Consider the following 24,935-nt stretch of genomic DNA (forward strand, 5'->3'; position numbering starts at 1 on the left):
GCTTGAAAGAACACATTTTACTGTTGGTTTCACGCCGTATATAAGATAAATAACGTAAAGTTCGTTATTACGATGATATAAAGGATTACGTATTGCGAACGGAAATCACGTCAGTAATTTTTTACGCAATAAACATGCGCCAACGTAATCTGTTAACTAGAAAAATAGTAGTTCACATTCACAACGAGACATATTCAATAAATATTTCACCATAAAAAACACGCCTGTATAAGGAAAAATAACTTTAGTCTCATATAAGTCAAGTATCTAGATTATTCGTTTATGCTAACTAGAAACAAGAGCATTTGCTCAGAATTGCGTTATGGTGAAACAGACTCGTATTCATCAGCTGATTTCAAAACCACAACATTGGCCGCTCCGCGGAAATACGGGCTTAAGTTTGCCGTAGTATTTTAAAATACAATAATATGAGAAGACATACAATAATTCTTGGATACAGTGAAATAATGTATAACTTTTTAAAGGATTTATGGAAAAGATGCATAATTAATAAAATAACACAATGCATTTTTCGGAACTGGCGGACAAGAACGGACATGAAAAACCATCCCCACCTGACAACGTGCGCGTAGTTACAAAGGCTGCCTTAATTTGTATCTTATTTCTGTACAAAATGAAAATAACCTTACGCAATATATTTTCATACACATTTTAAACATAAAAGCATAAACATTTGAAAAATCGACACATCGATTGGTAATTTGCACTTTTTTTTTTTTTTTTTTTTTTTTTTTTTTAACGATTTTTATTTTTTGGAAGAGCGGGCAGACGGCGGCAAAAAAAGTGCAAATTAGCGATCGATGTGTCGATTTTATAAAATGTTTATGCTTTTATTTTGTTTTAAAATGTGTATGAAAATGTATTACGAATAGGGTATTTTTATTTCTGTGCAGAAATATGATAAAAAAGGCAGCTTTTGAAACTCCCCCTTCAAGTTATCGACTACGATGTTTTTTTTGTTTTTCAGGTTCATTCTTGTATGCCGCCGCGGCATACAAGAATGAACTTGAAAAACACATCGTAGTCGATAACTTGAAGGGGAGTTTCAAAGCTGCCTTTTTATCATATTTTCTGCACAGAAATAAAAATACCCTATTCGTAATACATTTTCATACACATTTTAAACATAAAAGCATAAACATTTATAAAATCGACACATCGATCGCTAATTTGCACTTTTTTTAAATCGATATTTTTCGGAAGAGCGGCAGCGGCGGCTTACAAGAAAGAACATGAAAATACATCGTATTTGGTATCGTGAAGGAGGGCAGTTTCAAAAAGCTGCCTTTGTATCATATTTCTGTACAGAAATAAAAATGCCTTTCACGTAATACATTTCCACACACATTTTAAACAAAAGCATGAACAATTATGAATCGACACATCCATAGCTAAATTTGCACTTATGTAACTCGATATTTTCGGCATAGAACAGCGTCAGAGGCATATATTTTACGCTAATACCTACGTAATAACTCTCCATAAAATTTGTTAATATAATTTGTATAACCTTTATGGTCTGAACGGCATTTCTACATATGTATGAACTCGTTAGACAACGGGCGCTAGCGGCGCTGTTAACTGAAATTTGTGCCATAAAGATACCTTTAAATGCCTTATTTTTTTAATGAAATATTTTTGACGACCGCCGTGTAAAACCGATTCGCCGTTGAGTGATTGCGCCGTTAACCGCGGGCCTCCTGTATATATATATATATATATATATATATATATATATATATATATATATATGATATTATATATATATATATGAGCTGATTCGATAGTTTTAAATATGCCTTCTCCGTGATATTCTGAAAGTTCCGTGAAACCGTTATAAGTGATACTGCGTGTATGTGTAATCAAAACAAGTCAACCGCCAAAGACGTTACAAGTTGGGCGTGGCTTGGCAGTTTCAAAAGAGTGGCCACGTATCTCGATATCCCTTCGTGATTGGCCCTTGTGTCTTAGGAGCCAGAATAACCAATCAGCTTCTTGCATAATGATGCCATCTGAAAAGGGGCATTTGAAACAGGCCGGGTCTACCGGTCAAATCAGTTCGTCAGCAGTCGCATACAGTACAGACTGACTGGGCCGAGACATGAGTGCCCAGTGGCCCGCGCACATTCCCGTCGGCCGCCACACAAAGCCATGCGTCACCATGTAGTGTCAATAACAGTCTAACCTGCCGTCCGTTGTGCACTAGTATAGTTAAAGTAATTATTACAGGCCAACTGTGTAGCAAAGAAGAATACACCCTGTGTTAAACGTTTCATCGATTATTATTTTTGCATGACCTCTATTGCATGCACGTGAACTTATCTCTCTCCTGTTTTTCTTCATATCCCGAACCCACAAATGACCGAGATCAGGTCTATATGTATTTATATATGATTATAATATATAATAGTATATTATATACTATATAATATATATATATATTACACACATAAATATATATATATGATATAATATCTATATATATATATATAGATATATAGTATATATAATATAATAATATTATATATATATACACACACATAAATATAATAATATATATATAGTATATAATGAATTATATATAATTAATATCTATATAATATATATTAGATACTATATATTAGATATATATATATAATTATATATATATTATATATTATATAATAATTATCTATATATATATATATATATATATATATATATATATATATATATATATATATAGATATATATATATATTATATATATATATATATTTTTATATATATATATTATATAGGTCTTGGGTGGCAACAGGTGCCTGGGTGAGCACACCAGAAAGAGTGAAAAATCATCTTACCATAACAATGAACACTTTCTTACACAATTTGTATTTTTCATAGCTAACAACCTGCAGTCTGAACTTATGGACAAGTCTTCTAGTGCCAGCTGGCCCTCGAAAAATTATCTGTGAATTAAGACTCAAGTTCGTTCTGCATATGAACAAAAAGTAGTTTTAAACTAGATCAGAAAAGATGTTTCTTCACTTAAGCAGAACAACTACCAGGAGGAAAGTGAGCTGAAAATATCTCTTATATCTCTTACTACCAACATGAAAATCCCATTGATTAGATTACCATCCTCATAAATCTACAAGTTAAATGAGGGGAATAAAACTGGTCCTGTCAAGTGCTACATAAATGGTGAGGATTTCTGAAAATATTAGGCATAAAGCAACTCAGCACTGACTTGGCAACCGAAAAAGCTACCATTAATACCATTATATAATGCATAAAATTTTTTAGGTCAGCTTTTCCCCTTATGGAATTAGGCATGAATGATTTCTCTCAACTTTACTTGGTCCTGTTCATATTCTGTCTTGATTTTAATTGGGTCCAATATCTTTATATTCATCACTTTTTCCACGATTTTCTGGCCTTCCTACTGGTCTTTGTCTTGGTACTTCCAAGGACACTACTTATCTAATAAATGTTCCTCATCCTTTCTTATTACATCCAAACCATTTCAATCTTTTGAAATCTCAGCCTATTTTTTAGACATCACATCTCTGCCACTTCCTTGTTCATAGGATCTTCCCACCACATTTTGGCCAATAATCTTCTCTTTCTACAGATGCATTACTATTTAAAAATCTTCATTTCCTTTATCAGTGCCCCTGTTTAGCTGTATCTGGTCATACAGACCTATGTACCTATCATAACTCTTTTTGCTCTCTACACATGGAATATTTTCATGTATTAGTAATCCAGCTAATGATTCCCATTTTTATACAAGGTGCTACTCTACATCTTACAGTCCTTTCAATCCTGCCTCTTGTTATTTATGCTCAAGGCTATTATTATTTTAAAGAATAAGTTTATCCAGACTTCTGAGCCAAATAGAGGCTCTTCACAGGCTGGTGTTCTTCTTAAAAAATCTGGCTATATTTACCACAACATCATTCTCCACTTTTTTCTCTTCCTCATTTGCTTTTATGACACACTGTGTAATCCCATGCATCTCTTGTAACTACATCTGTTACATTTGGTGCACAACACATAATTCACATTAACCACCTTTCTCATACCAGCTGTATAACTACATTCTTTTTTTTTTTACTTTCTTCTTTGCCCTAGCAATACATGAAGTACACAAATACAAACCACAAAACTAGCACACAAAACAACTTTTAATCATTAAGGGTAACACACCATACATTACAAAACATATAACAGGTGCAACATGAACTGCATCTCTATGCCAATACTACCAAGAATGTACAGAAACTTATGGACACACACACTCACATAAAATTTGTTCAAAGACAAAAGAAAAAAATCTTATATACACAAGTAAACTGAGACTGAAAATGCAAGGTAAAACTATAAAGCCAAAAAATCTTATGAAACAGAAAAAGTTAGAGTAATATAAAGAAAGAAGACTGCTCTCATGCTAAAATACTCAATACTAACCACCTAACTCGACTTGAAAGCCCTTAACCAATACTGATCACCAATAAAATGAACTGATTGTATAGTATAAAGCTAACCGGTTACAACCTGAAAGCAAACTAGCTACTGCACATTTCCTAGTTAAAACTGACAAAAAAGGGGGAAAAGAAAAACACTGGAGAATCCACAATATGAACCTAACTGAAGAGAACAAAGCTGTAATTAAAAAAAGCGTTTTGAAATACTTCTGTGGCAGTGGAGAAAAATCCTCTCCTGGCCAAATGACACAACATTAACAGGAAAACTAGAGTGGAAAGTGAAAACCATGATTAAGAAGTGATCAATAAATTCTGGAGAAGTCTGTGAACTGTTGACTCTTTCACTGCATGAGACTGATCTCATTCATAAAAAGGTTTCACCCATGATGTGGGACTGATTTCCTCAGTCATAATTATTTTGTTCTAATTGGGCAGCTCATCAAATAACACGTTTCCCTTATCATTGTAAGGCGCTTTTGTCTATATTCTTGCAACAAGCAGCAACATCTGGTTTACAACTTACTAGATAATCACAGGACATGGGCTAGACCTGTAATCATCAAAATGTAAAAGAAGGGGAGGTTGTTTCTCCCAAGGATGAATTAATACAGAGGCTTTTATTTGGAAAGATAATGACAGTAACAGACCTGAACTATCAGATAGTTCTGAAATTAACAGCAGTAAATATGGTGATATTTATCATATCGTAGTTACGATCATTCTTTGACTTTTATGTTTATCAGAGGAGATCAAGATTCAGAGGAAAAGACAGAGGAGGAAGCTGACTTGTCATGCCCAGGGACAGTGAGTAAACAAAGAAAACTTGATACAGTTTGTGAATAGAAGACTACTGACGACTCAGTTGTTGACAATTGGGTGCTCCAAAACTTTTATTGAAGATAATAAATTCACAGTTTCTACAGGATGTCAATTCTATGTTTGAATTTTTCCCTTTTTTTCCAAATGAAATTTTTGGCCAAAAGTAAGTGTTCAAGGTTTGTAATAAAGATATTCAAACTGAACAAAAGAAATGAGATTACTTTACTCAATGCTTTGAGGGGTATAATAAAAGCTACATAATTCAATATCTAAATAATTACCAACATATCATTTGCACATTTTAGCATTCTATTATGTATAATAAAAACATTTTGATAACATAATATGACTATATAAAAAATAATGATGAAAACAAACTATTGAACTACAAACATAAAAGTGAGAAAAATAATTAGTTATACAATTAGCAGCACACTAATCTCATTACTACTGGCTATAATAGGCTCACACTGAAAGGGTTAATCAACAAACACAAAAGTAGTGTGACAGATAGCACTGGGTATTAGAGATAATCAACTGCCCACTGCCAGCCTACCATGACCACCAAATTATCTTTTTTTTTTTTTACTGGGGCCTGGAGTATAGACACTCAAATAGCTTTAGTAAAAGTAGGTTAGTGATGAAGAGAATTTCATCAATAAATATGGCTTCATACATGTATGTATACACATCACTCTTATCAACTATGTACTATAAGGAAAAAAAGGGAAAAATAAATTTTTTTCTTGCTATTCTCAAGAGCAAAAATTACAAATTTTTTTAATCAATTTTGTATTTTCATAGCTAACAAACCCTCTGTCTTAACAACAGGATAATCTTCTTGCGTCAGTTGGAAACCAGTTAGAAACAATTAAAGATTGTAAAAAAAAAGGAATCTGTGGCATCTGGCAACTCATGCATATATGAGGTGGAAGTTGGTCACCGAGAGGTAATTACTCAGATACAATTTTCTAATTGTTTATTTCACTATCTGCAAACAACAAAGTTTGGTAATATGACATAACCATGAACTGTAACTATATCTAAATACAATACCAATTAGGAGGTTTCAGTTTGAACATGCACTCTGCAGCTTGTACAGCTTTGCCATAGTCTTCTGCCAAGACACTAATTTCAAAAAATGTTGCAACATCCCAGTAATCTTGTAATGATGATAAGGAGCCTTTCTTACCAATGAGGTTGTTTAATACCATACCTAAGGAGGATGTAAGACACTTGGTCAAAATTTTGCTACAAAACAAGTTATAGCTTACAATGCAATCCAGCAATCTTCATGTACATCAAGAAATTAGGTTTAGTTGTTGAACATTCAAAATTGAAGATGGCTCCCTCATTATTCACTTTTTATAACTGGCTGGTATTTGGTAATGTACTTCTTTAAATCAAAGCTGCTAGTTCCAGTTCAAAATCAGCTTCAGCACAATTCTATCTCTTTTGCTTGAAATCAATAGCTGCTTCCTTGCTACAGCTACAATAAAACAAATTTACATTTTATCAGAAATCTCACCAATCTAAACCTCTAATAACAAAAATTTTGTACCATTCTATTCAAGTACCTCTTAATTGTTTTTATATTCTTTTCAACTCTCGCACTCATTTACATACATACAATGAAACACTAGACACCCAACAGACTGCTCAGAGATCCATGTTACAAAGAAAAATAATTATAACCTATATGCTGAAGCTCTGAAGATTTGGAGAAGTCATTTCCTGCAATCACGAGTAGTGTTGCCAGGTTAATTCCTGCATACTCATTTGGCTGGACTTCAAAGCCTTTCCTATACCAGAAAATCGCATGGTGCAAACTGTCTTGATCTGTGTGCTGAGATTCCACAAATTTATCCTGGAAATTTACACGATTAATTAAAAAATAAAAACTTGAAAATAAACCGGCTATCCAATTAGAATAAACCTTCTCAATAGATTACACTCATACCAGTGCATACAAAAAAACAAATCTGTAATACAGTCTTGTCTTTACACAAGTTCTCTGATGAAAAATTTTAGTCTTCATACAATATTTTATGACGAAAAATTACATTTAAATATTGTATGTAAGGTAAAAAATATCCCATTTGTTCAATACAGTCATCTACTTACCTTATAAATACGACCACAAAGACACACCATATCAGGAACCTGGTTTTCCTTTTTCTCTAGGGCTTTTGTTATGACTGACAATGCTTTTTCACGGTCACCCTCCATGTTCCGTCTGCAAACAAAGAAGAAAATTCATTCCATTTCAGTAATTTTTAAAATTCACACACTGTAAAGAACATTACATATTTTGTCCTATTTCAGTACCCCCTTCCATTTAAGGAATCACCATACAGCAGTTAATTGCTCAAGTACATCAAACTAACACTTAAGGATGTTAAACTCATGTGTTTGACTCTAATTTCCCACCAAAATCAACAAGGACAAATTTAATCACTAAATTCCCCAGCATCTGAGAAAGTTTGGCATTTAAAAGCACACTGAGTTATTAAGAATGTAACAATGTATTTCTTTACATCATTTGTTTTCATAGTAAGGTTTTTTTTTTTTTGGTGTCATTTTGAAGCCAAATCCTGTTCTTTATTTCAGTATGTACGTTTAAATTGGAAAAACAAGAAACAGTCAAATTACCTTTTTTGAGTTCATCAAAAATTTTTAGCCAATATCATTTGACATCATGGCAATCTAAAGGGTTGGGAATATGTTGATGTCATTTGAAGTCATCAGAATCTCAAAGGATTAAGGTTCTTTGTAGTGTTCCTTTGGCCTCTAGTTGAATTACTCCTTTCATTTACTTTCAATGTGCATTCTCTGGTCATTTTTTCACTTAGCTCTCTGACTCTTTTAACTAAACATTGTTCCAATATTCATTTGGGCAGGCCTATACAAGTCTGTACTTGAGTATCATTGGCCTTGTTAAATTATCTTACATTCTTAACATCCATGACCATGGTACTAGCCAATTTTATATTTTAATTGTAGATTCTGGCACATATACTAATTTTTTCCACTTCACTCTCAGCCCATGTACAATTATGCTATTACATATTGCATCACTTTTCGAAATATATCGTTCAGATCATTTCTTTTTTATTTTCCATACACTAATTAGTCTGAGAAAAAGTTTTATAATATGAAAATTGGAATTCTATTATCACAAGTAAAAAGTATAAGTGCACTGAAAAACTTTGTTATATGCAGGTTTTTAAGTATTTTGTCTGAATCATTATGAAATATTTCATTATGTTTAGATATGAACAGTCCTATCAACCGTGTCAACAGTTATGTTTAGATATGAACAGTCCTATCAACCGTGTCAACAGTTATGTTTAGATATGAACAGTCCTATCAACCGTGTCAACAGAGTATCATCTTGTATGAATGATTATTAATTTTCTTAGTTTTTACATAATACACATACACTGGGCCCCCATATTTGTGTTTTCGGCATTTGCGCACTCATATATTCACAAACTTCTCCATGGACCATATCTACCCATTATTTGCGGGAAATCTGCACATTTGCAATATTTCTCTATGAGATATCAACAAATTACTGTATTTTCCCATCAATTTCATGATTAAATGCACTTTTCATGGTAAAACTATTTAAAAAAACCAGATATAACATTTTCAGTGGGTATATTTTTTAGTTTGACCTAACAAAATAGGCAGTTTTAAGCGCTTTTACAGGGTTCTAAGTATTCACGGATTCTAGCTATCGTGTAGGGGAGGGGGGGCGTCTGGCATGCATCCCCCCCAAATACAGGGGGTTGACTCTATGTTAATTTTCAATTGTAATTTCATCAAATTTTTAAGTTAATTATTCAACCATAAAAACATTTAAGACATACTTTGCTGTTATGTTGCCTTTATTGTTTACAATAATTCCTCAATGTGCAGTAGTTAAATAGTATGTATAAAATACTGTAGTATGCAGTTGTTAATTGTGTATAGGAAATACCAATGGACCCTTGGAAAAATGATATTGTTATGATACAATAAAGTTTCATACATACTTACCTGGCAGATATATACTTAGCTAAGACTCCGTCGTCCCCGACAGAAATTCAAATTTCGCGCCACTCGCTACAGGTAGGTCGGGTGATCTACCGGCCTGCCCTGGGTGGCAGGACTAGGAACCATTCCCGTTTTCTATCATATTTTCTCTCTTCCACCTGTCTCCTGCGGGGAGGCTGGGTGGGCCATTAATCGTATATATCTGCCAGGTAAGTATGTATGAAACTTTATTGTATCATAACAATATCATTTTCATACAATCAACTTACCTGTCAGATATATACTTAGCTGATTGGCACCCTTTGGTGGAGGGTAAGAGACAGCTAACTACTGGAATAGACAGGTAAACAACATATGTTGTAGGTATATAAAAAACCTTGGTTCCTACCTGATAGGTGGTAGACTTTGTGGCTGCTGCCCAGAAGTCTGCATCACCTCAAGAAACTTTAGTGAGATATGTGATCTATGGCCAAGAGTTCTTGTGGGTCTGCCGATGGGGTCTTATCCGCTTACTCGGCAAAGCCTAAAAGGACTTTTGTCAATGGGTGCTATCCACTTATATGACAATACACCTTATGAAGGAGCACACAACCGATCCCGATCACCTGATCCTAACCACCATGTTAGTATACTAAAGATTTGTTTCAGAGTTATCCCCAAACTCTTCACAACAACCAGAAACTCAACAAACACATTACGCACACATACATAAAATTTTTCAAAAAAAAAAAAAAAAAAAAAAAAAAAAACAAAAAAAAATTAATACTCATCTAATAAGATATCACAAGAGTTCCTTACTGAACAATAGTGAACGGCCGTCAGTGCGACATCTAGCACTTTTGTCAGCAGAAAGTCTAGAACATATCTAATAGAAGGTATGTACAAATTTAAGGATCAGTGTTAGCTCCTATACCCAGGATCGTATCCGCAGACACGAAAGGACTTAGAGAAAAACATTTCTCGTAGGTCACACGAACATCTCTCAGGTAGTGAGATGCAAATACTGAGTTGCATCTCCAAAATGTCGCTTCCAAGATGTTCTTTAGTGACATATTCTTTTGAAACGAGAGAGGCGTCGCTACTGCTCTCACTTCATGAGCTTTCACTCTTAAGAGTCGAAACGCGTTGTCAGGACAGATCTTATGCGCGTCTGTAATGACGTTTCTCACAAAGAACACTAGAGCATTCTTAGACATCAGTCTTGTGGGGTCTTTTACCGCGCACCAAAGACCTTGTCTAGAGCCCCCCATCTGGTTTTTCCTCTGAAGGTAGAATTTTAGTGCTCTTACAGGACAAGAGATCTTTCTGTTTCTCTACCGACGGAGACTCGATAAGCCCTTTAACCTCGAAGTCTTTAGGCCAGGGATTTGAGGGTTCTTGTTTTTAGCTAAAAATAAAGCCTTAAACGAGCAAATGGCTGAGTCCTCCTTGAATCCTACTTTATCCTCTAGGGCATGTAGCTCACTAATTCTTTTAGCTGTTGCTAAAAATAAGAGGAATACGTATTTCCTTGTTAAGTCTTGAAACGAAGCCAGATGAGGAGGTTCGAACCTTTCAGATGACAGGAACTTGAGCACTACGTCTAGGTTCCAGCTAGGAGGAGCCGGTTCCCTAGACTTAGTAGTTTCAAAGGATCTTAAAAGATCGTGGAGATCCTTATTATCTGCAAGATCTAGGCCTCTATTCCTGAAGACTGCAGAAAGCATGCTCCTGTATCCCTTAATTGTGGATACAGATAGATGAGAGTCTTCTCTTAGGAACAACAAGAAATCAGCGATTTCAGTCACAGAGGTAGTGGAGGAGGACAACTTCTTAGACTTGCACCACCTTCTAAAAACTTCCCACTTAGACTGATATACTCGTCTAGTGGAGGCTCTGCGGGCTCTCGCGATTGCGCTTGCAACCTTGCGAGAAAACCCTCTCGCTCTGACAAGTCTTTCGATAGTCGAAAGGCAGTCAGAGCGAGAGCGTGGGGAGGTTTTGATGATACCTCTGGAAGTGTGGCTGTCTGAGAAGATCCATCCTTCTTGGAAGGGATCTGGGAAATCTACTGTCCACTCCACCACCTCTGTGAAACCAATCTTTGTGCCGGCCAAAAGGGGGCTAACAGGGTCATCCTTGTCCCCTCTGAAGCCACAGATTTCTTCAGAACTTGTACCAGGATCTTGAAAGGTGGAAAAGCGTAGACGTCTACGTGAGACCAGTCTAGCAGGAAGGCGTCGACTATCAGAGCTCTGGGGTCTTCTACCCACAAAGAGCAAAAAGACTTCGTCTTTTGGAGAGGAATGTGGCGAAGAGATCCACATGAGGAGTTCCCCAAAGAGACCAGAGACTCTGACCACACTTTCTGAGTGGAGGGTCCACTCTGTGTGAAGGACCTGGTTCCTCCTGCTCAGCCTGTCTACCTTCCCTTACGTTCCTTTCTCCCTGAACAAATCTCGTAAGAAGGGAGATGTTCCTCTGGGAAGTCCAAAGCAGCAGGTCTCTCGTTAGTTCGTAAAGGAACAAGGAGTGAGTCCCTCCTTGTTTCCGAATGTAGGCAAGCGGGGTGGTGTTGTCCACATTTAACTTGAACTACTTTGTTTGACACAAAAGGTTCTAGGTTCTTCAGTGCCAGGTGTACGGCAAAGAGTTCTTTGCAGTTATGTGGCCAGGACCCACCTGTGCTGCTTCCCACCCCAGGTGCCTGACACCTCTCTCGTACCTAATGTTTGCTCCCCAACCCTTCCTCCGACACGTCGGAGTATAACACTAAGCTTGGGTTCTGAAACCTTTAGGGAGATCCCCTTGTTCTCCTTCAACGGGGACAACCACCATCTAGGTGAGGCTTCATCTCCACTGAAGGGTGGGGAAGAAGTTCTGATAGAAGTCCGGTCTTCCAACTCCAAGACCTCTTGAGGAAGAATTGAAGCGGACGTAAATGAAGTCTTCCCAGAGGAAAGAACTGTTCGAGCGAGGAAAGGGTCCCTAGAAGGCTCAACCATTCCCTCGCCGAAGTCCGTTCTTTCCCTAAGAAGAGAGAGACTTTCTCCAAGCCTTTCGAGTCTCTCTTGCGAAGGAAATACTCGAAAACCCAGAGAATCCATCTGAATCCCCAGATAGACTATGTTCTGTCTGGGGGTCAGTTGCGACTTCTCGAGGTTTACGAGTAATCCCAACGACTTGATCAGGTTCAGGGTCAAAATAAGGTCCTCCAAACACTGCCTCACTGATCTGGCTCTGATGAGCCAGTCGTCCAGATACAGAGAGATATTTACACCCTTGAGGTGAAGAAACCTCGCCACATTCTTCATCAGGCTTGTGAAGACCTGAGGAGCTGTGGACAGGCCGAAACACAAGGCACTGAACTGAAAGATCCTTCCCCCCGTCATGAAACGGAGGTACTTCTTCGACGAAGGGTGAATCGGGACGTGAAAGTAGGCGTCCTGGAGATCCAGGGAAACCATCCAACCTCCTTGGCACATAGCCGAAAGGACTGAGGCCGAAGTTTCCATGGAGAACTTCTTCTGAACGAATTTGTTCAGAGCGCTGACGTCTAGAACTGGTCTCCAGCCCCCCGAGGCCTTTGCAACCAGGAAAAGGCGATTGTAAAACCCCGGGGAGTTTTGATCCAGCACTAGTTCTATCGCTCTCTTGTCCCACATCTGATCCACCATTAGTCGAAGAGTATCCCTCAGCACAGGGTCCCTGTATCTGGCGGACAGTTCCTGCGGAGTTGAAGTCATGGGAGGACTGCCCTGAAGGGGATAGGTATCCCTTCCTTATCACGGACATTGATGAAGCGTCCGTGTTGATACGTGCCCAGGCCTCCACAAATCCTAGAAGCCTGGCACCTACTGGTGTTTGGAGGCGCGTAGAATCACTTTCCCTTCTTAAAGGGACGGAAGGCAGATCTACCTCTCCTCTCAGGAGCCTTCCTTTTTTTTTGAGGGAGCTCTGGAGGGAAGGCCTCCTCGAAAGGGCTGAAGAGACGTACTCGGCCCTTTCTTCTCAACCGTAGCAGCAGGTCTCTTCTTCCTAGAAGACTGAAGGAGAAGGTCTTGCGTCGCCTTCTCAGTTAGTGATCGAGAAATGTCCTTCACCAACTGAGAAGGAAACAAAAAGTCAGACATGGGAGAGTAAATCAGTGCTGCTCTTTGAGAGTGGGAGACCGCCTTGGTCAAGAAAGCACTGAATACCGTCCTCTTCTTAAGCAGTCCCGCTCCAAATAAAGAGGAGACTTCTAAGGAGCCATCTTGTACTGCCTTGTCGATGCACGACAATATACAAAGAAGTACTTCCGGATCGAGACCCTCTGAGTCATGAGCCTTCTTAGACATCACCCCAAGGGACCAATCCAAGAAATTGAAGACTTCCAAAACATGGAAGTGTCCCTTGAGGAGATGATCCAGTTCCGAAATGCCCCAAGTCACACGGGCAGAGTTCAGTCCATGTCTTCTAGAAGCATCAACTAAAGTAGAGAAGTCTGCTTCAGCCGAGGAAGGGAGAGAAAGACCCATATTCTCCCCCGTTTGGTACCAAATGCCCCTTCTGCCAGCGAGTCTCGCCGGGGGCATGCAGAAGACCGTCCTGACAAGCTCCTTCTTCGTATCCATCCATGCATTAAGTGACTGAAGAGCCTTCTTCATAGAGATGGTAGGCCTCATTTTCAGGAAAGACGAAGACTTAGGGACCTTTGCACTTGAAAACAGAGAGCGCGGAGAAGGAGGAGCGGCAGGAGTTAAGAGTTAAGACTTTGTAGCTTGAGAGTCCTTCCCTACCACGAGCCTCGTCTTCTGAATTCTCGTCTATACAGGAGTTCAAAGGAGAATCCGCATCAAAATCAGGAAGTCTTCTATCTGTGAGAGACAAACTCCTGATAGGAGAGGGACTAAGAGAATGTACAGAGTCCCTCTTGACAAAAGTTGGCGCTTCACGCCTGGTTGACGGTTCACGCTTGGATGACGCCTTGCGCTTGGCGCGCGCCTGGCTGGCTCCTCGCGCCTGGCTGGCTCCTCGCATCTGGCTGGCGCCTCGCGCCTGGATGACGCCTCGCGCCTGGTTGGCGTCTCACGCCTGGCTGGCGCCTCACGCCTGGCTGGCGCCTCACGCCTGGCTGGCGCCTCGCGCCTGGCTGGCTCCTCGCTCCTGCCTGGCGCCTCGCGTCTGGCTAACTCCTCGCGCCTGGTTAAATCCTCACACCTGGCTGGCGTCTCATGCCTGGTAGGCTTGTGCGTGGAAGGCTGTTCGTGCCTGAAAAGACCCCCCCTCTTTTCTTGTTTCCCCCCTGAACCTGGTCCCCCCGGGCCCGTCCCGCACCCTGGCTGACGCCTCGCACTTGGAAGTAAACTCGCGCTTGGCTGGCGCCTCGCGCCTGGCATATGCCTCTCTTGCGCTTGTTCTGAAATGAAGATCCTCTTCTACATGTTTGGAAGAGAAAACTTCATGCCTGGAAGGCGCCTCGCGCCTGGCAGGGGAAAGAAGACGAGACTTCTTAACAGGAAGCGCAACGTCCTTCTTGCGAGGAGGATCTCTCGCAAGAACTCCGACCAAGGAGGCTAGCTGCTCTTGAACAGCTAGTAGGATCCTCTTAGAAGCTTCTCCAGCGTCCTCTTCAATGGGAGGAGAGGGAGACCTCGAAGGAGTACGATCCGCTACGTCCATGCAGGGAGACGTCGAAACAACCTTCGCCTTCTTGACCGAGGAGGGAGCTTCATCAGAGAAGCGCTCAGGGCTCGAGTTAAAAGAAGGTTCTTTCCAATGCCTTTTCAGGGGCCTGGAAAGATCCGAGTCCTTCCACCCTCGTTTAGGTGAAGGAGAGGGAGAAGAAGAGAAATACTCTCGCAGGACGCTTTTCCTGAAGCGGTCCTGAGCAGTCTGTTGCGAGACAGAGCCTGCTGAAGGGACGTCTGACCGTAGGGGATTCTCCACGACCTCCTTAAGGCTTTCGACTTTCCTTCTCCTCTGGGCATGGGAGCTTGGAAGCGGTCTAGGCCTGGGAGCGTCGCAGAGACGATCAAACGCCCCCTCCACAACACTGGAAGCACTCACTTCACTGAACAAGTCACTGTCACTATCCTTACCTTGCAAGGCCGCCATTTTGGATCTCATCCTGTGAATAGTAGCCTTCAGGTCGGCGATTTCAGAGGCCGATTCTGATTGCAAAGCCTGTGAAGGTCCCGATACAGAGGGAGAATCAAAAACATTAACATTAGGAGAGATAGACTCAATAAAAGGCTCAATAGGCCTTGTACCACCACCCTTTGATGCAGCCCGTCTAACTCTATCCCTCTCTAACTTCTTCAAGTAAGAAGTTAGTCTTCCATTCTTCAGCATTCAACCTCTCACATTCATGACAGGTATTAGTTAAAGAACATTCAAACCCTCTACATTTACGACATACAGTGTGAGGATCAACCGAAGCCTTCGGTATCCTCACCTTGCAGCCTACATTCACACACATTCTCACACTAACACTTGAATCAGACATTCTGCAGAAAAAACAAAAAAGCAAGTCCAAATCCAGTCCACAGTAGCGAATGCCAAAACAACGATCCAAGTACGTCACCAAAAAGTCTGATGAAAAGAAGATCAATAGCTTTGAAATAAGATTTCAGGCCAGGAGGTAAACAACAATGTTGATACCACTGGCGACAGAGAAAATATGATAGAAAACGGGAATGGTTCCTAGTCCTGCCACCCAGGGCAGGCCGGTAGATCACCTGACCTACCTGTAGCGAGTGGCGCGAAATTTGAATTTCTGTCGGGGACGACGGAGTCTTAGCTAAGTATATATCTGACAGGTAAGTTGATTGTATGAAAACCCTAATTTTGGTAAGTTTGATTGTATGTATGATGATTTGCATTTAGCCTACTACACCTTCGCTTCTAGCGGTATTCATAGCCACATATATTGGTCTCACAATGGTCCTAAAGTCAATCATTCATATAGTACATACATACTCTATAGGTTTTAATTCAATGACTATCTGTAAATGTTTATGGTTTTACAAAGACATAAATAATTTAACATTGTGCATAATAATGCTAATAATCCTTTGCTAACACAAATAGTCACTAATATACAAGCTCCTGATAACATACTACAAAATCAAATTGAACATGAAAATAAACAAGCTTATACATGACTACTACTTAAACACTAAAAAAAGTTTTTACTCACGAAAACTTTACAATTTAATGTTAACAAAACCTCCTTCCCAATAAAAACTACTTCACAATCCTTCCCAATAAAAACTACTTCACAATGTGGTGAAGTATGAATCTTACCTATTTAGAGCAAAGCCTAACAGAAATCTGATTGCTGGGGTGGTACTGGTATAATCTTGCGGTTAGGTATAGTTTTAAGGTCGTCAACAAGCTGGACCCATTGCATCATAATCCTGAAAATTAAAGAAAACATGATGCATTATGCCTCTTTCAACAAATAAAGGTCACATAAAACCAAAAACCTGAACTGATATTTACTAAAAATAAAAAAATTTTCTATCTTAAAAAGTGTATCAAAATAATCAAATTCACATACAGTATATTAAAGCTCAAAGACATAAATGGTATTAAAGTTAATTTTTCTGGGCTCAGCTCGTGTCGGCCTATGAAAGGATCCTTAATATCATTCTTTCTAGGTAAATTAATCTAAAATTTCCTTAGAAGAAAAACAAAATTAAAGAAAATGTCAGTAAAACTGACTCGCTCACTTCTTAAAAAGAAGTGTCGGTATGATAATAGGGGCGAGTGTGGAACACTACCACGAGACAATCACCAATTAGAACTTCCAATCAGAATCCCCCCAAGAGAGAGCCGATACCAACGGGCGATGCAGCCGCTACTACTACTACTAGAGGACGCCACGGACAGCAGCGCCCCTAGCGGACATCCTTAATTTTTAGCGCTAGCGTCAAGAAACGCCAATTCCTTGTGCTGTGCTATTTTTCTGGATTTATCACTGTTATTTCTACCATGGAACGCTCAGCTATTGCCACGGCTAAGTTAAGTAACTCATAAGTAATATTTTACCACATTTTTATCTTCCGGGTACCAGTATTTTCCTCTTAAATAGGTCATATACGGTTCCCTGGTTGTCTCGTGGCGGCGCCATGCTGCCTCGTAAGAATTCCCGGTCCTCCATACTGGGACTTCTTATACTTATGGGCTTACTATTTTACGTTCATTGTTTTTTTTTTTTATTGTTTTTACATCGAGTTTTAGCTAGTTTCAGCCCTCCTACCATTTCTCTTAGTTTTGGTATTGGAGGGCTATTATTATTTATTCCGGCCCAGCATCCCGGCTCTTGCTCTTCATCGGCTATCGCTGGCTCCGAGTAGGCCTCTGTTTCTTGGAACAGTCTGCCTCCTCCTGGGCTTCTTTCTCTTTTACTAAAAGTGTCTTTTCCATCTTTTCGATGTATAATTTATTACATTTAGGGTGTTAGGCTAGCCTAGGTGCTTGTTCCTTGTATTGGTACAGCCTGGTTCACGTGGCCCTCTCACGGTTGTGTTGCTCGCGGCCTAGGCCACTTGCGGTCACGTGTCCCATCGCACCTTACCTGCCTCCGCCCTCCCCTTCTGGTATAGGGAGGAGCTGGGGGACCCCTTGGTTGTCATGACAACCTCAGTTGCCTTCTCTCACTACTACTCTGAGGCGGCCAGGGGTTCCTCCCAGCGGGGGGTATAGGGCGACCACTCATGAGGTACCGGGTCTCCATGCGGTAGTTGGTGAGGTGGGGAGGAGTAGGCCATCCCTCCCCCCCTCTCTCGCTCCCGCCGTGCTACACCGAGACCTTCCTCCCCCCCTCCCCAGTTGCTCAGCCACCTGCCTCGCTATACGAAAGGAGCCTTCCGTCGCAGCCGGGGCACCTTTGGTTATAGGTTACTGCTTCCGCTAGCGGGCGGGGTGGGCACCTCTAGTGGTCGGTTGCTTGCCTACTATATCCTTATATCTCTCCCCCGCTACCGGAAGGGAGCTTGCTTCTTACCCGCGCACTCTTCTAGTAGACGGGCGGAGGGAGGTTTATTTTATTATTATTATTATTTTTAAGGATATACCCTAATTTTACAATGAATTGTGTTATATGATTAAATTCATCTTCCATCCCCGCCATTTTCCGTCGTGGTTTCCTTTTACCACCACTCCTGGTTGGTTTCTCTTTTGTGTCTCCGCCATCAGCGGAGCTATAGCCTAGAGCACACAACCAACCCTGGTTACACACGTATTTTGGCGGGGCTCTGGTTTAATCTAACTTTATCGCTCCGGCACCAGCGGAGCATCTGTTAGACTGTAAGTGTTTACCTGGTACTCATGTATCTTTCCACTTACAGGCTACCAACTGTCAGGTCCCAGCGTGCAACGCGACGCTGTTCGACCCCTGTGGACACGATGAGTGTAGGTCTCACGCCCCCTGTGCCACGTCTTACAACGAGATGATCGTCTGGCACCCAGAAGCCTGCGCCATCTGCTACGACCTGGTCGGTCAGCTGGGAGATGGGGTAAGTCCGTTATAGGCTTCCTTATCATTTTACTAACAACTTTTAGTCATAAGTTTGTTAACCCCGTTCCACCATTGGAAGCTAATCTCGCCTTTCTTTCAGGCTACTGGTGTGAGGGAAGTCGCCCTCGCCACCCTGAAAGCGTGGGTGGGCGGCTTCGGGAAGAACGCCGCCAAAGGCCAGCCCTACATTCTGGATAAGAAGCTGGCCGTCCAGATCTTCCCCGCGGGCAAGTCGACCGGTTACGTTGACCCCTTGTCCGCTGCCCCTCTGATAGCCTCCATCCAGCAAGACCTCCAGCAATCCTTTGGGGTCGTAGCCTCCCAGGAGTCGGTCCCGGACGTCGCTGCCCTGGACCTTAACATCGAGCCCATGGCGGTAGGGGGGGTGGAGTATTGTTGTTAGGTAGGTGTGTCGGGCGCCAAGGTCTTTCCTTGGGTGCTTCTGGATCTTCTCCTGTCCCCTCTTCTAGTGCTTCATTCCAAGGCTTTGTGGGATCTGAGATCCCTACCCGCTCTCCCGCTCTCTCTGTACCCGCAAAGGTGAAGGGACAGAGAGAACCGAAGACTCTGGCCAAGACAACTTCGAAGAAGTCGTCTTCGTCTTCTTCGGCTAGGAAGTCGTCGACTTCCTACGCCGATGCGGTGAAAGCGAAGCCGAGCTCTTCTCACTCAAAGAGCTCCAGAAGCAAGGCTTCTAAGGAGAAGGCTCGCGCTCCCGCCGAGCCACTGCCTTCTCCCGCCTCCACCGCTTCCACTCCGGCTACGCCGGTAGGGGTAGCAGGTCCTAGCACCTTTGATCCCTCTGCTTTCTCAGCAGTGGTGATGCAACAGGTGGGCGAGCTGGGTTGGCCTCGCAAGTCTCCGCCCTGGGGACACGGTTCGAGCAGATGTTTGCACAGTTTTTGTCAAACATCTGTCTCAGTCAGGCCAGTCAATTCAAGACCTCTCTAACAGGATGAGAGAAAATGAGGACCGAGTAGCCGGGCTTATCTCAGGTTCCTCTTCCAGTCTCCCCAGCGTCAAGCACTGGGATTCTCCAACTCCCGCCATATGACTCTTTGCCAGCTTCTCTATGGAGAACCATGGAGAGTAGCTGCCTACGCTCCTTTCAAGGATGGGATGATCTCTATCCCGGAGTGTGGAACTCGAAGGATTGAGGACTTCGAGTTTTACCCTCCGGGTCTGACGCAGCCTTTCATCGGTTATGCTAGGCTGACGCCAACGGCTCTGACGAGGGAAGACAAGATCTCTAAAGAGTCGGTCCTATACAGTAGGGATCATGCTCAGCGGGAATGGGTTCACTGCCTTGAGGACTGGGAGTGTACGAACACCAAACTCCAGGCCTACAAGAGTCCCTTCACTATTTTCCCTTTGCGCGGAAGGAAGAGGAGGTTTCTCTTCCGTTCGCACGAAATTAGTGGAGAAGTCCCTTCAGGCAGTCCTCAAGGATGAGCCCATCCCACAGTTGAGGGAGGCGGAGTCTACTTCTCCGCTCTTCCCTGCTTTCGGAGAATTGTGGGAGAACTTGCCAGCTACATTCACGCTTGGTAAGCTCAAACCGGACTGCGCCATGGACCAGTTCGGCGAGACAACCTACCAAGGCTGCCGGATTCCTATCCAGGCAGAGTTTGATGCGCGAACCAGGTTTGGCAGGTCCCTCAATTCCCTTATAATTACGGAAATGGCTGCCCTCTCTTATGCTACGGAACCACTTTTCAAGATTCTGGCGAAATCTCAGTTCCAGACGGTACTAACGGACGCTTTTGACTTCTTCCAGGCTAGGAGGAACTGCCGAAAGCATGTTCTACAAGAGTGTACCATTAGGCATGAGCCGAATAGACTCTTGGCCTCTAGCATGTGGGGAGCGGATCTCTTCCCAGAGTCCGTGGTCAACGAAGTACACCACGAAGCTGCTAGGCTCAACCAGAGCCTTAGAGCTAGGTGGGGTATTTCTCGAAGAGGAAACAGGATTTCCGTTCCCACTGCTGGTAAGAAACCGAAGAAGGCTGGTAAGAGGTTCCAGCCATATAAAAAACTCCAGCAACAGCAGCAATTTGTGCAGGCAGTCCCGGTTACCCAACAAGGACAACCTGCTAGCTCAAAGCAAAATCAGCCTATCCTCTTGTTGTCCCCTCAATCTCAGCCATCCACTTCCTACGCTATCTCGCCGGCCTTCAACCCTGCATATGAGGCTCAAGGCTACAATCAGCCGAGAGGTAGGGCGAGAGGTCACTTTCGTCAGCGTGCGCAGGAAGGGCGACAAGGAGCAGGCAGTTCAGAGGAGGGCGTGGTGGCCAACCCGCCCATCAACAATGAGGCTCCCCAGGTAGGAGGGAGGCTGTTCCTCTTCCGCCACAGGTGGGGGTTCAGCAATTGGGCACAGAGCATAGTGTCCAAAGGATTGGGCTGGAGTTGGATCAAAGATCCTCCTCCAATCAAATCATTCCACCAGATACCGTCAAAGGAATTGACAGATTACGCGGAAGAACTCCTTCAGAAAGGAGCTATTGCGAGAGTCAAGCATCTAAAATTTCAAGGTCGCTTATTCAGCGTGCCAAAGAAAGGCTCCACAAAAGAAGGGTAATCTTAAGACTTGTCAAAGCTAAACTCTTTCATTCGTTGCGACAAGTTGCAAGATGCTTACCCTCTCGCAAGTAAGGACCTTACTTCCGCGTGGAGCCGTCACATGCTCCATCGATCTTACAGACGCATACTATCATATCCCTATAGCCAGGCAGCTCGCCCATTCCTAGGATTCAGGCTAGGAAATCAAACATTCTCATTCAAAGTGATGCCCTTCGGTCTGAATGTAGCCCCCAGGGTATTCACAAAAATAGCAGAAGTGGTTGTTCAACAATTGAGAGCTCAGGGAATCATGGTAAGCAGCATACCTCGACGATTGGTTGATCTGGGCACCAACAGTCGAGGAATGTCTCAAAGCCACCAAAAGGTAGTTCACTTTCTGGAACATCTGGGGTTCCAGATAAACAAACGAAATCCAAGACTTACTCCGGAATCTCGTTTTCAGTGGCTAGGAATCCAATGGGATTTGTCTTCCCACAATCTGTCAATTCCAGTGGCCAAACGGAAGGAATAGCAAAATCTGTCAGACAATTTCTCAAATGCAATCAAACGTCAAGAAGAAACCAGGAGAGAATCCTAGGGTCTCTCAGTTTTGCTTCGGTACAGATATCCTTCTGAAAGCAAGGCTGAAAGATATAAATCGAATTTGGCGGTCAAGAGCAACTCCAAATATCGAGACAAGTTGTCAGTAATCCCACAGATCCTCCGCAACCAACTACGGCCTTGGTCAAAAGTAAAGAACTTAGCCAGAAAGTACCCCTTCAATATCCCCTCCCAGTGTTAACCATTCACACGGATGCATCCCTGTCGGGTGGGGGGGATACTCTCAGTTCAAACAGGTTCAGGGGACTTGGTCAGTTCAATTTCGCCAGCTCCACATAAACGTGTTGAAGCAATGGCAGTATTTCTTACTCTGAAGAGACTGCTTCCCCGAAGAAGTCTCATCTAAGGCTAGTTTTGGACAGTGCAGTGGTAGTTCATTGCATCAACAGAGGAGGGTCCAATCCAAGCATGTGAATCATGTCATGATAGCCATCTTTGCATTAGCAAACAAACACAAATGGCATCTGTCTGCCACTCACCTGGCAGGAGTAAGGAATGTTGATAGCAGACGCCCTGTCCGGTCAGTTCCTCTGGAATCAGAGTGGTCTCTGGACGACGGTCATTCCAGTGGGTAAGCCGGAGAGTCCCAGGTCTCCAAGTGGATCTCTTCGCCTCACAAGCGAACCACAAGCTCCCTTGCTATGTGGCCCCCAACCTGGACCTCTGGCTTATGCCACGGACGCCCTGTCGTTGGATTGGAATCAGTGGAGGAGAATTTATAATTTTTCCTCCCAGTGAATCTTCTCTTGAAAGTCCTATGCAAACTAAGGTCTTTCAAAGGGATAGTAGCTCTGATTGCACCGGACTGGCCCAAGAGCAACTGGTATCCTCTTCTTCTGGAATTGGGTCTCCGACCTCAACGGATCCCCAATCCCAAGCTATCACAAATCAGTACAAATGAGGACTGTGTTCGCTTCCTCAGGAATTCTCCAGACCCTAACTTATGGACTTCATGAAGTTTGCGGCTAAATAAAGATGCTGATATTGATCCACAGAATATTCTCTTCCTAGAATCAGATAAGAGAGAGTCAACCATTAGACAATATACTCAGCTGTTAAAAAATTAGCATCTTTCTTGAGAGAATCGAACACTACAACCATGACAGTTAATTTGGCTATATCCTTTTTCAGATCCTTGTTTGAAAAAGGTTTAGCAGCTAGCACGATTACCACTCATAAATCGGCTTTGAAGAAAATCTTTCAAGTAGGTTTTCAGATAGATCTGACTGAATCTTATTTCACATCTATCCCTAAAGCCTGTGCTAGACTTAGACCTTCTCAGAGGCCTACTACAGTTTCATGGTTCTTGAATGATGTCCTCAAACTAGCTTCAGATACTGACAACTCATCCTGTACATTCATAATGCTCCTGAGGAAGACATTATTCTAATTAAGCCTAGCCTCAGGAGCCAGAATTTCAGAACTGTCAGCTCTATCCAGGATGCGGGTCATGTGGAATTCCTCCCATCAGGAGAAGTTCTACTTGCTCCGGATCGTAGCTTTTTAGCCAAAAATGAGGATCCTATTGCAAGGTGGGCTCCTTGGAAGGTTATCCCACTTCCACAGGATCCTTCTCTCTGCCCAGTATCAACTCTTAGAGCCTTTCTATCTCGTACTTCTTCAAGATCCTCAGGTGCTCTCTTCATGAGAGAAAAAGGTGGTACTTTGTCAGTAAAAGGTATTAGACAGCAAATCCTTTACTTCATTAAACAAGCCAACCCTGAGTCATTCCCAAAAGCACATGATATCAGGGGAGTAGCCACCTCAATTAATTATTTTCAACATATGAACTTTGAGGATCTTAGAAAGTATACTGGATGGAAATCCCGACAGTCTTTAAACGGCATTATCTAAAGTCCTTGGAATCTTTAAAGTTTTCAGCAGTAGCAGCGGGAAACATTGTTTCCGCCCTGATACTGTATAGTAGTTGTAAGATAGATCCAGGTCTCCTTTCTACCTACATCATCCAACATGCCTCACCCTATCGCCAGGCTACTCGAATATCATAGCCTTAGCCGTTGAATCATATAGTGGATTGTCCCTTATTTTTTTGCTAGGGACATCCACACTTGTACTGATAATGTACTTCAGTGTACCTACCCTTATTTTTATGCTAGGGTAGGACACAATGTGTTTGTATATTTTGCCATACTTATTTTAATGATGGACTTCATGTACCTACCCTTTATTTTTATGCTAGGGTAGGAAACACAATGAGTTTTGTATATTTTGTAAATATGTTAAGTAAATCCCTTTGTTTGTTTATATTACATGCATCTCTGTAATTTACTTTAATTACCATTTAAGTACTTTAAGATTACTAACGTTCTATTGTTTTACTGTTTAATATAAGTTAGTTTAAGTGCTTAGTTTGTATGCTGTAATTGATTTACTTATATTATATCCATCATTTTACACTGCTTTTCATTGTTCCTTTTTTCCCATCTTTGTCTGTTTCTCTGGTACTCTTTCATAGGCCGACACGAGCTGAGCCCAGAAAAGGGATTTGACGAGGGAAAAAATCTATTTCTGGGTGATTGGCTCGTGTCGCCCTATGAAACCCCCCCTTTTTTGGTTTGTTCCCCCCCTTGCAGGACAAGATGTTTTTAGATTAAGGATGTCCGCTAGGGGCGCTGCTGTCCGTGGCGTCCTCTAGTAGTAGTAGTAGCGGCTGCATCGCCCGTTGGTATCGGCTCTCTCTTGGGGGATTCTGATTGGAAAGTTCTAATTGGTGATTGTCTCGTGGTAGTGTTCCACACCTCGCCCCTATTATCATACCTACCGACAACTTCTTTTTAAGAGTGAGCGAGTCAGTTTTACTGACATTTTCTTAATTTTGTTTTTCTCTGGTAATTTTAGATTAATTTTACCTAGAAAGAATGATATTAAGGATCCTTTCATAGGGCGACACGA

The 24,935-nt window shown here is 41.9% G+C and overlaps 1 protein-coding gene across 1 annotated transcript in view; it reads right to left on the reverse strand.

Annotated features, from left to right (window-relative positions):
* Positions 1-24,935, reverse strand: part of LOC135197474 (mitogen-activated protein kinase kinase kinase 15-like) — a 259,241-nt gene that overhangs the window by 211,809 nt on the left and 22,497 nt on the right. The window contains 6 exon segments of the mRNA XM_064224540.1: positions 6,365-6,524; positions 7,004-7,175; positions 7,433-7,544; positions 16,619-16,673; positions 16,676-16,715; positions 16,717-16,731. Coding sequence (XP_064080610.1) covers positions 6,365-6,524; positions 7,004-7,175; positions 7,433-7,544; positions 16,619-16,673; positions 16,676-16,715; positions 16,717-16,731 — 554 coding nt within the window.

Source organism: Macrobrachium nipponense, chromosome 21, assembly GCF_015104395.2.
Source record: "Macrobrachium nipponense isolate FS-2020 chromosome 21, ASM1510439v2, whole genome shotgun sequence".
Lineage (NCBI taxonomy): Eukaryota > Metazoa > Arthropoda > Malacostraca > Decapoda > Palaemonidae > Macrobrachium > Macrobrachium nipponense.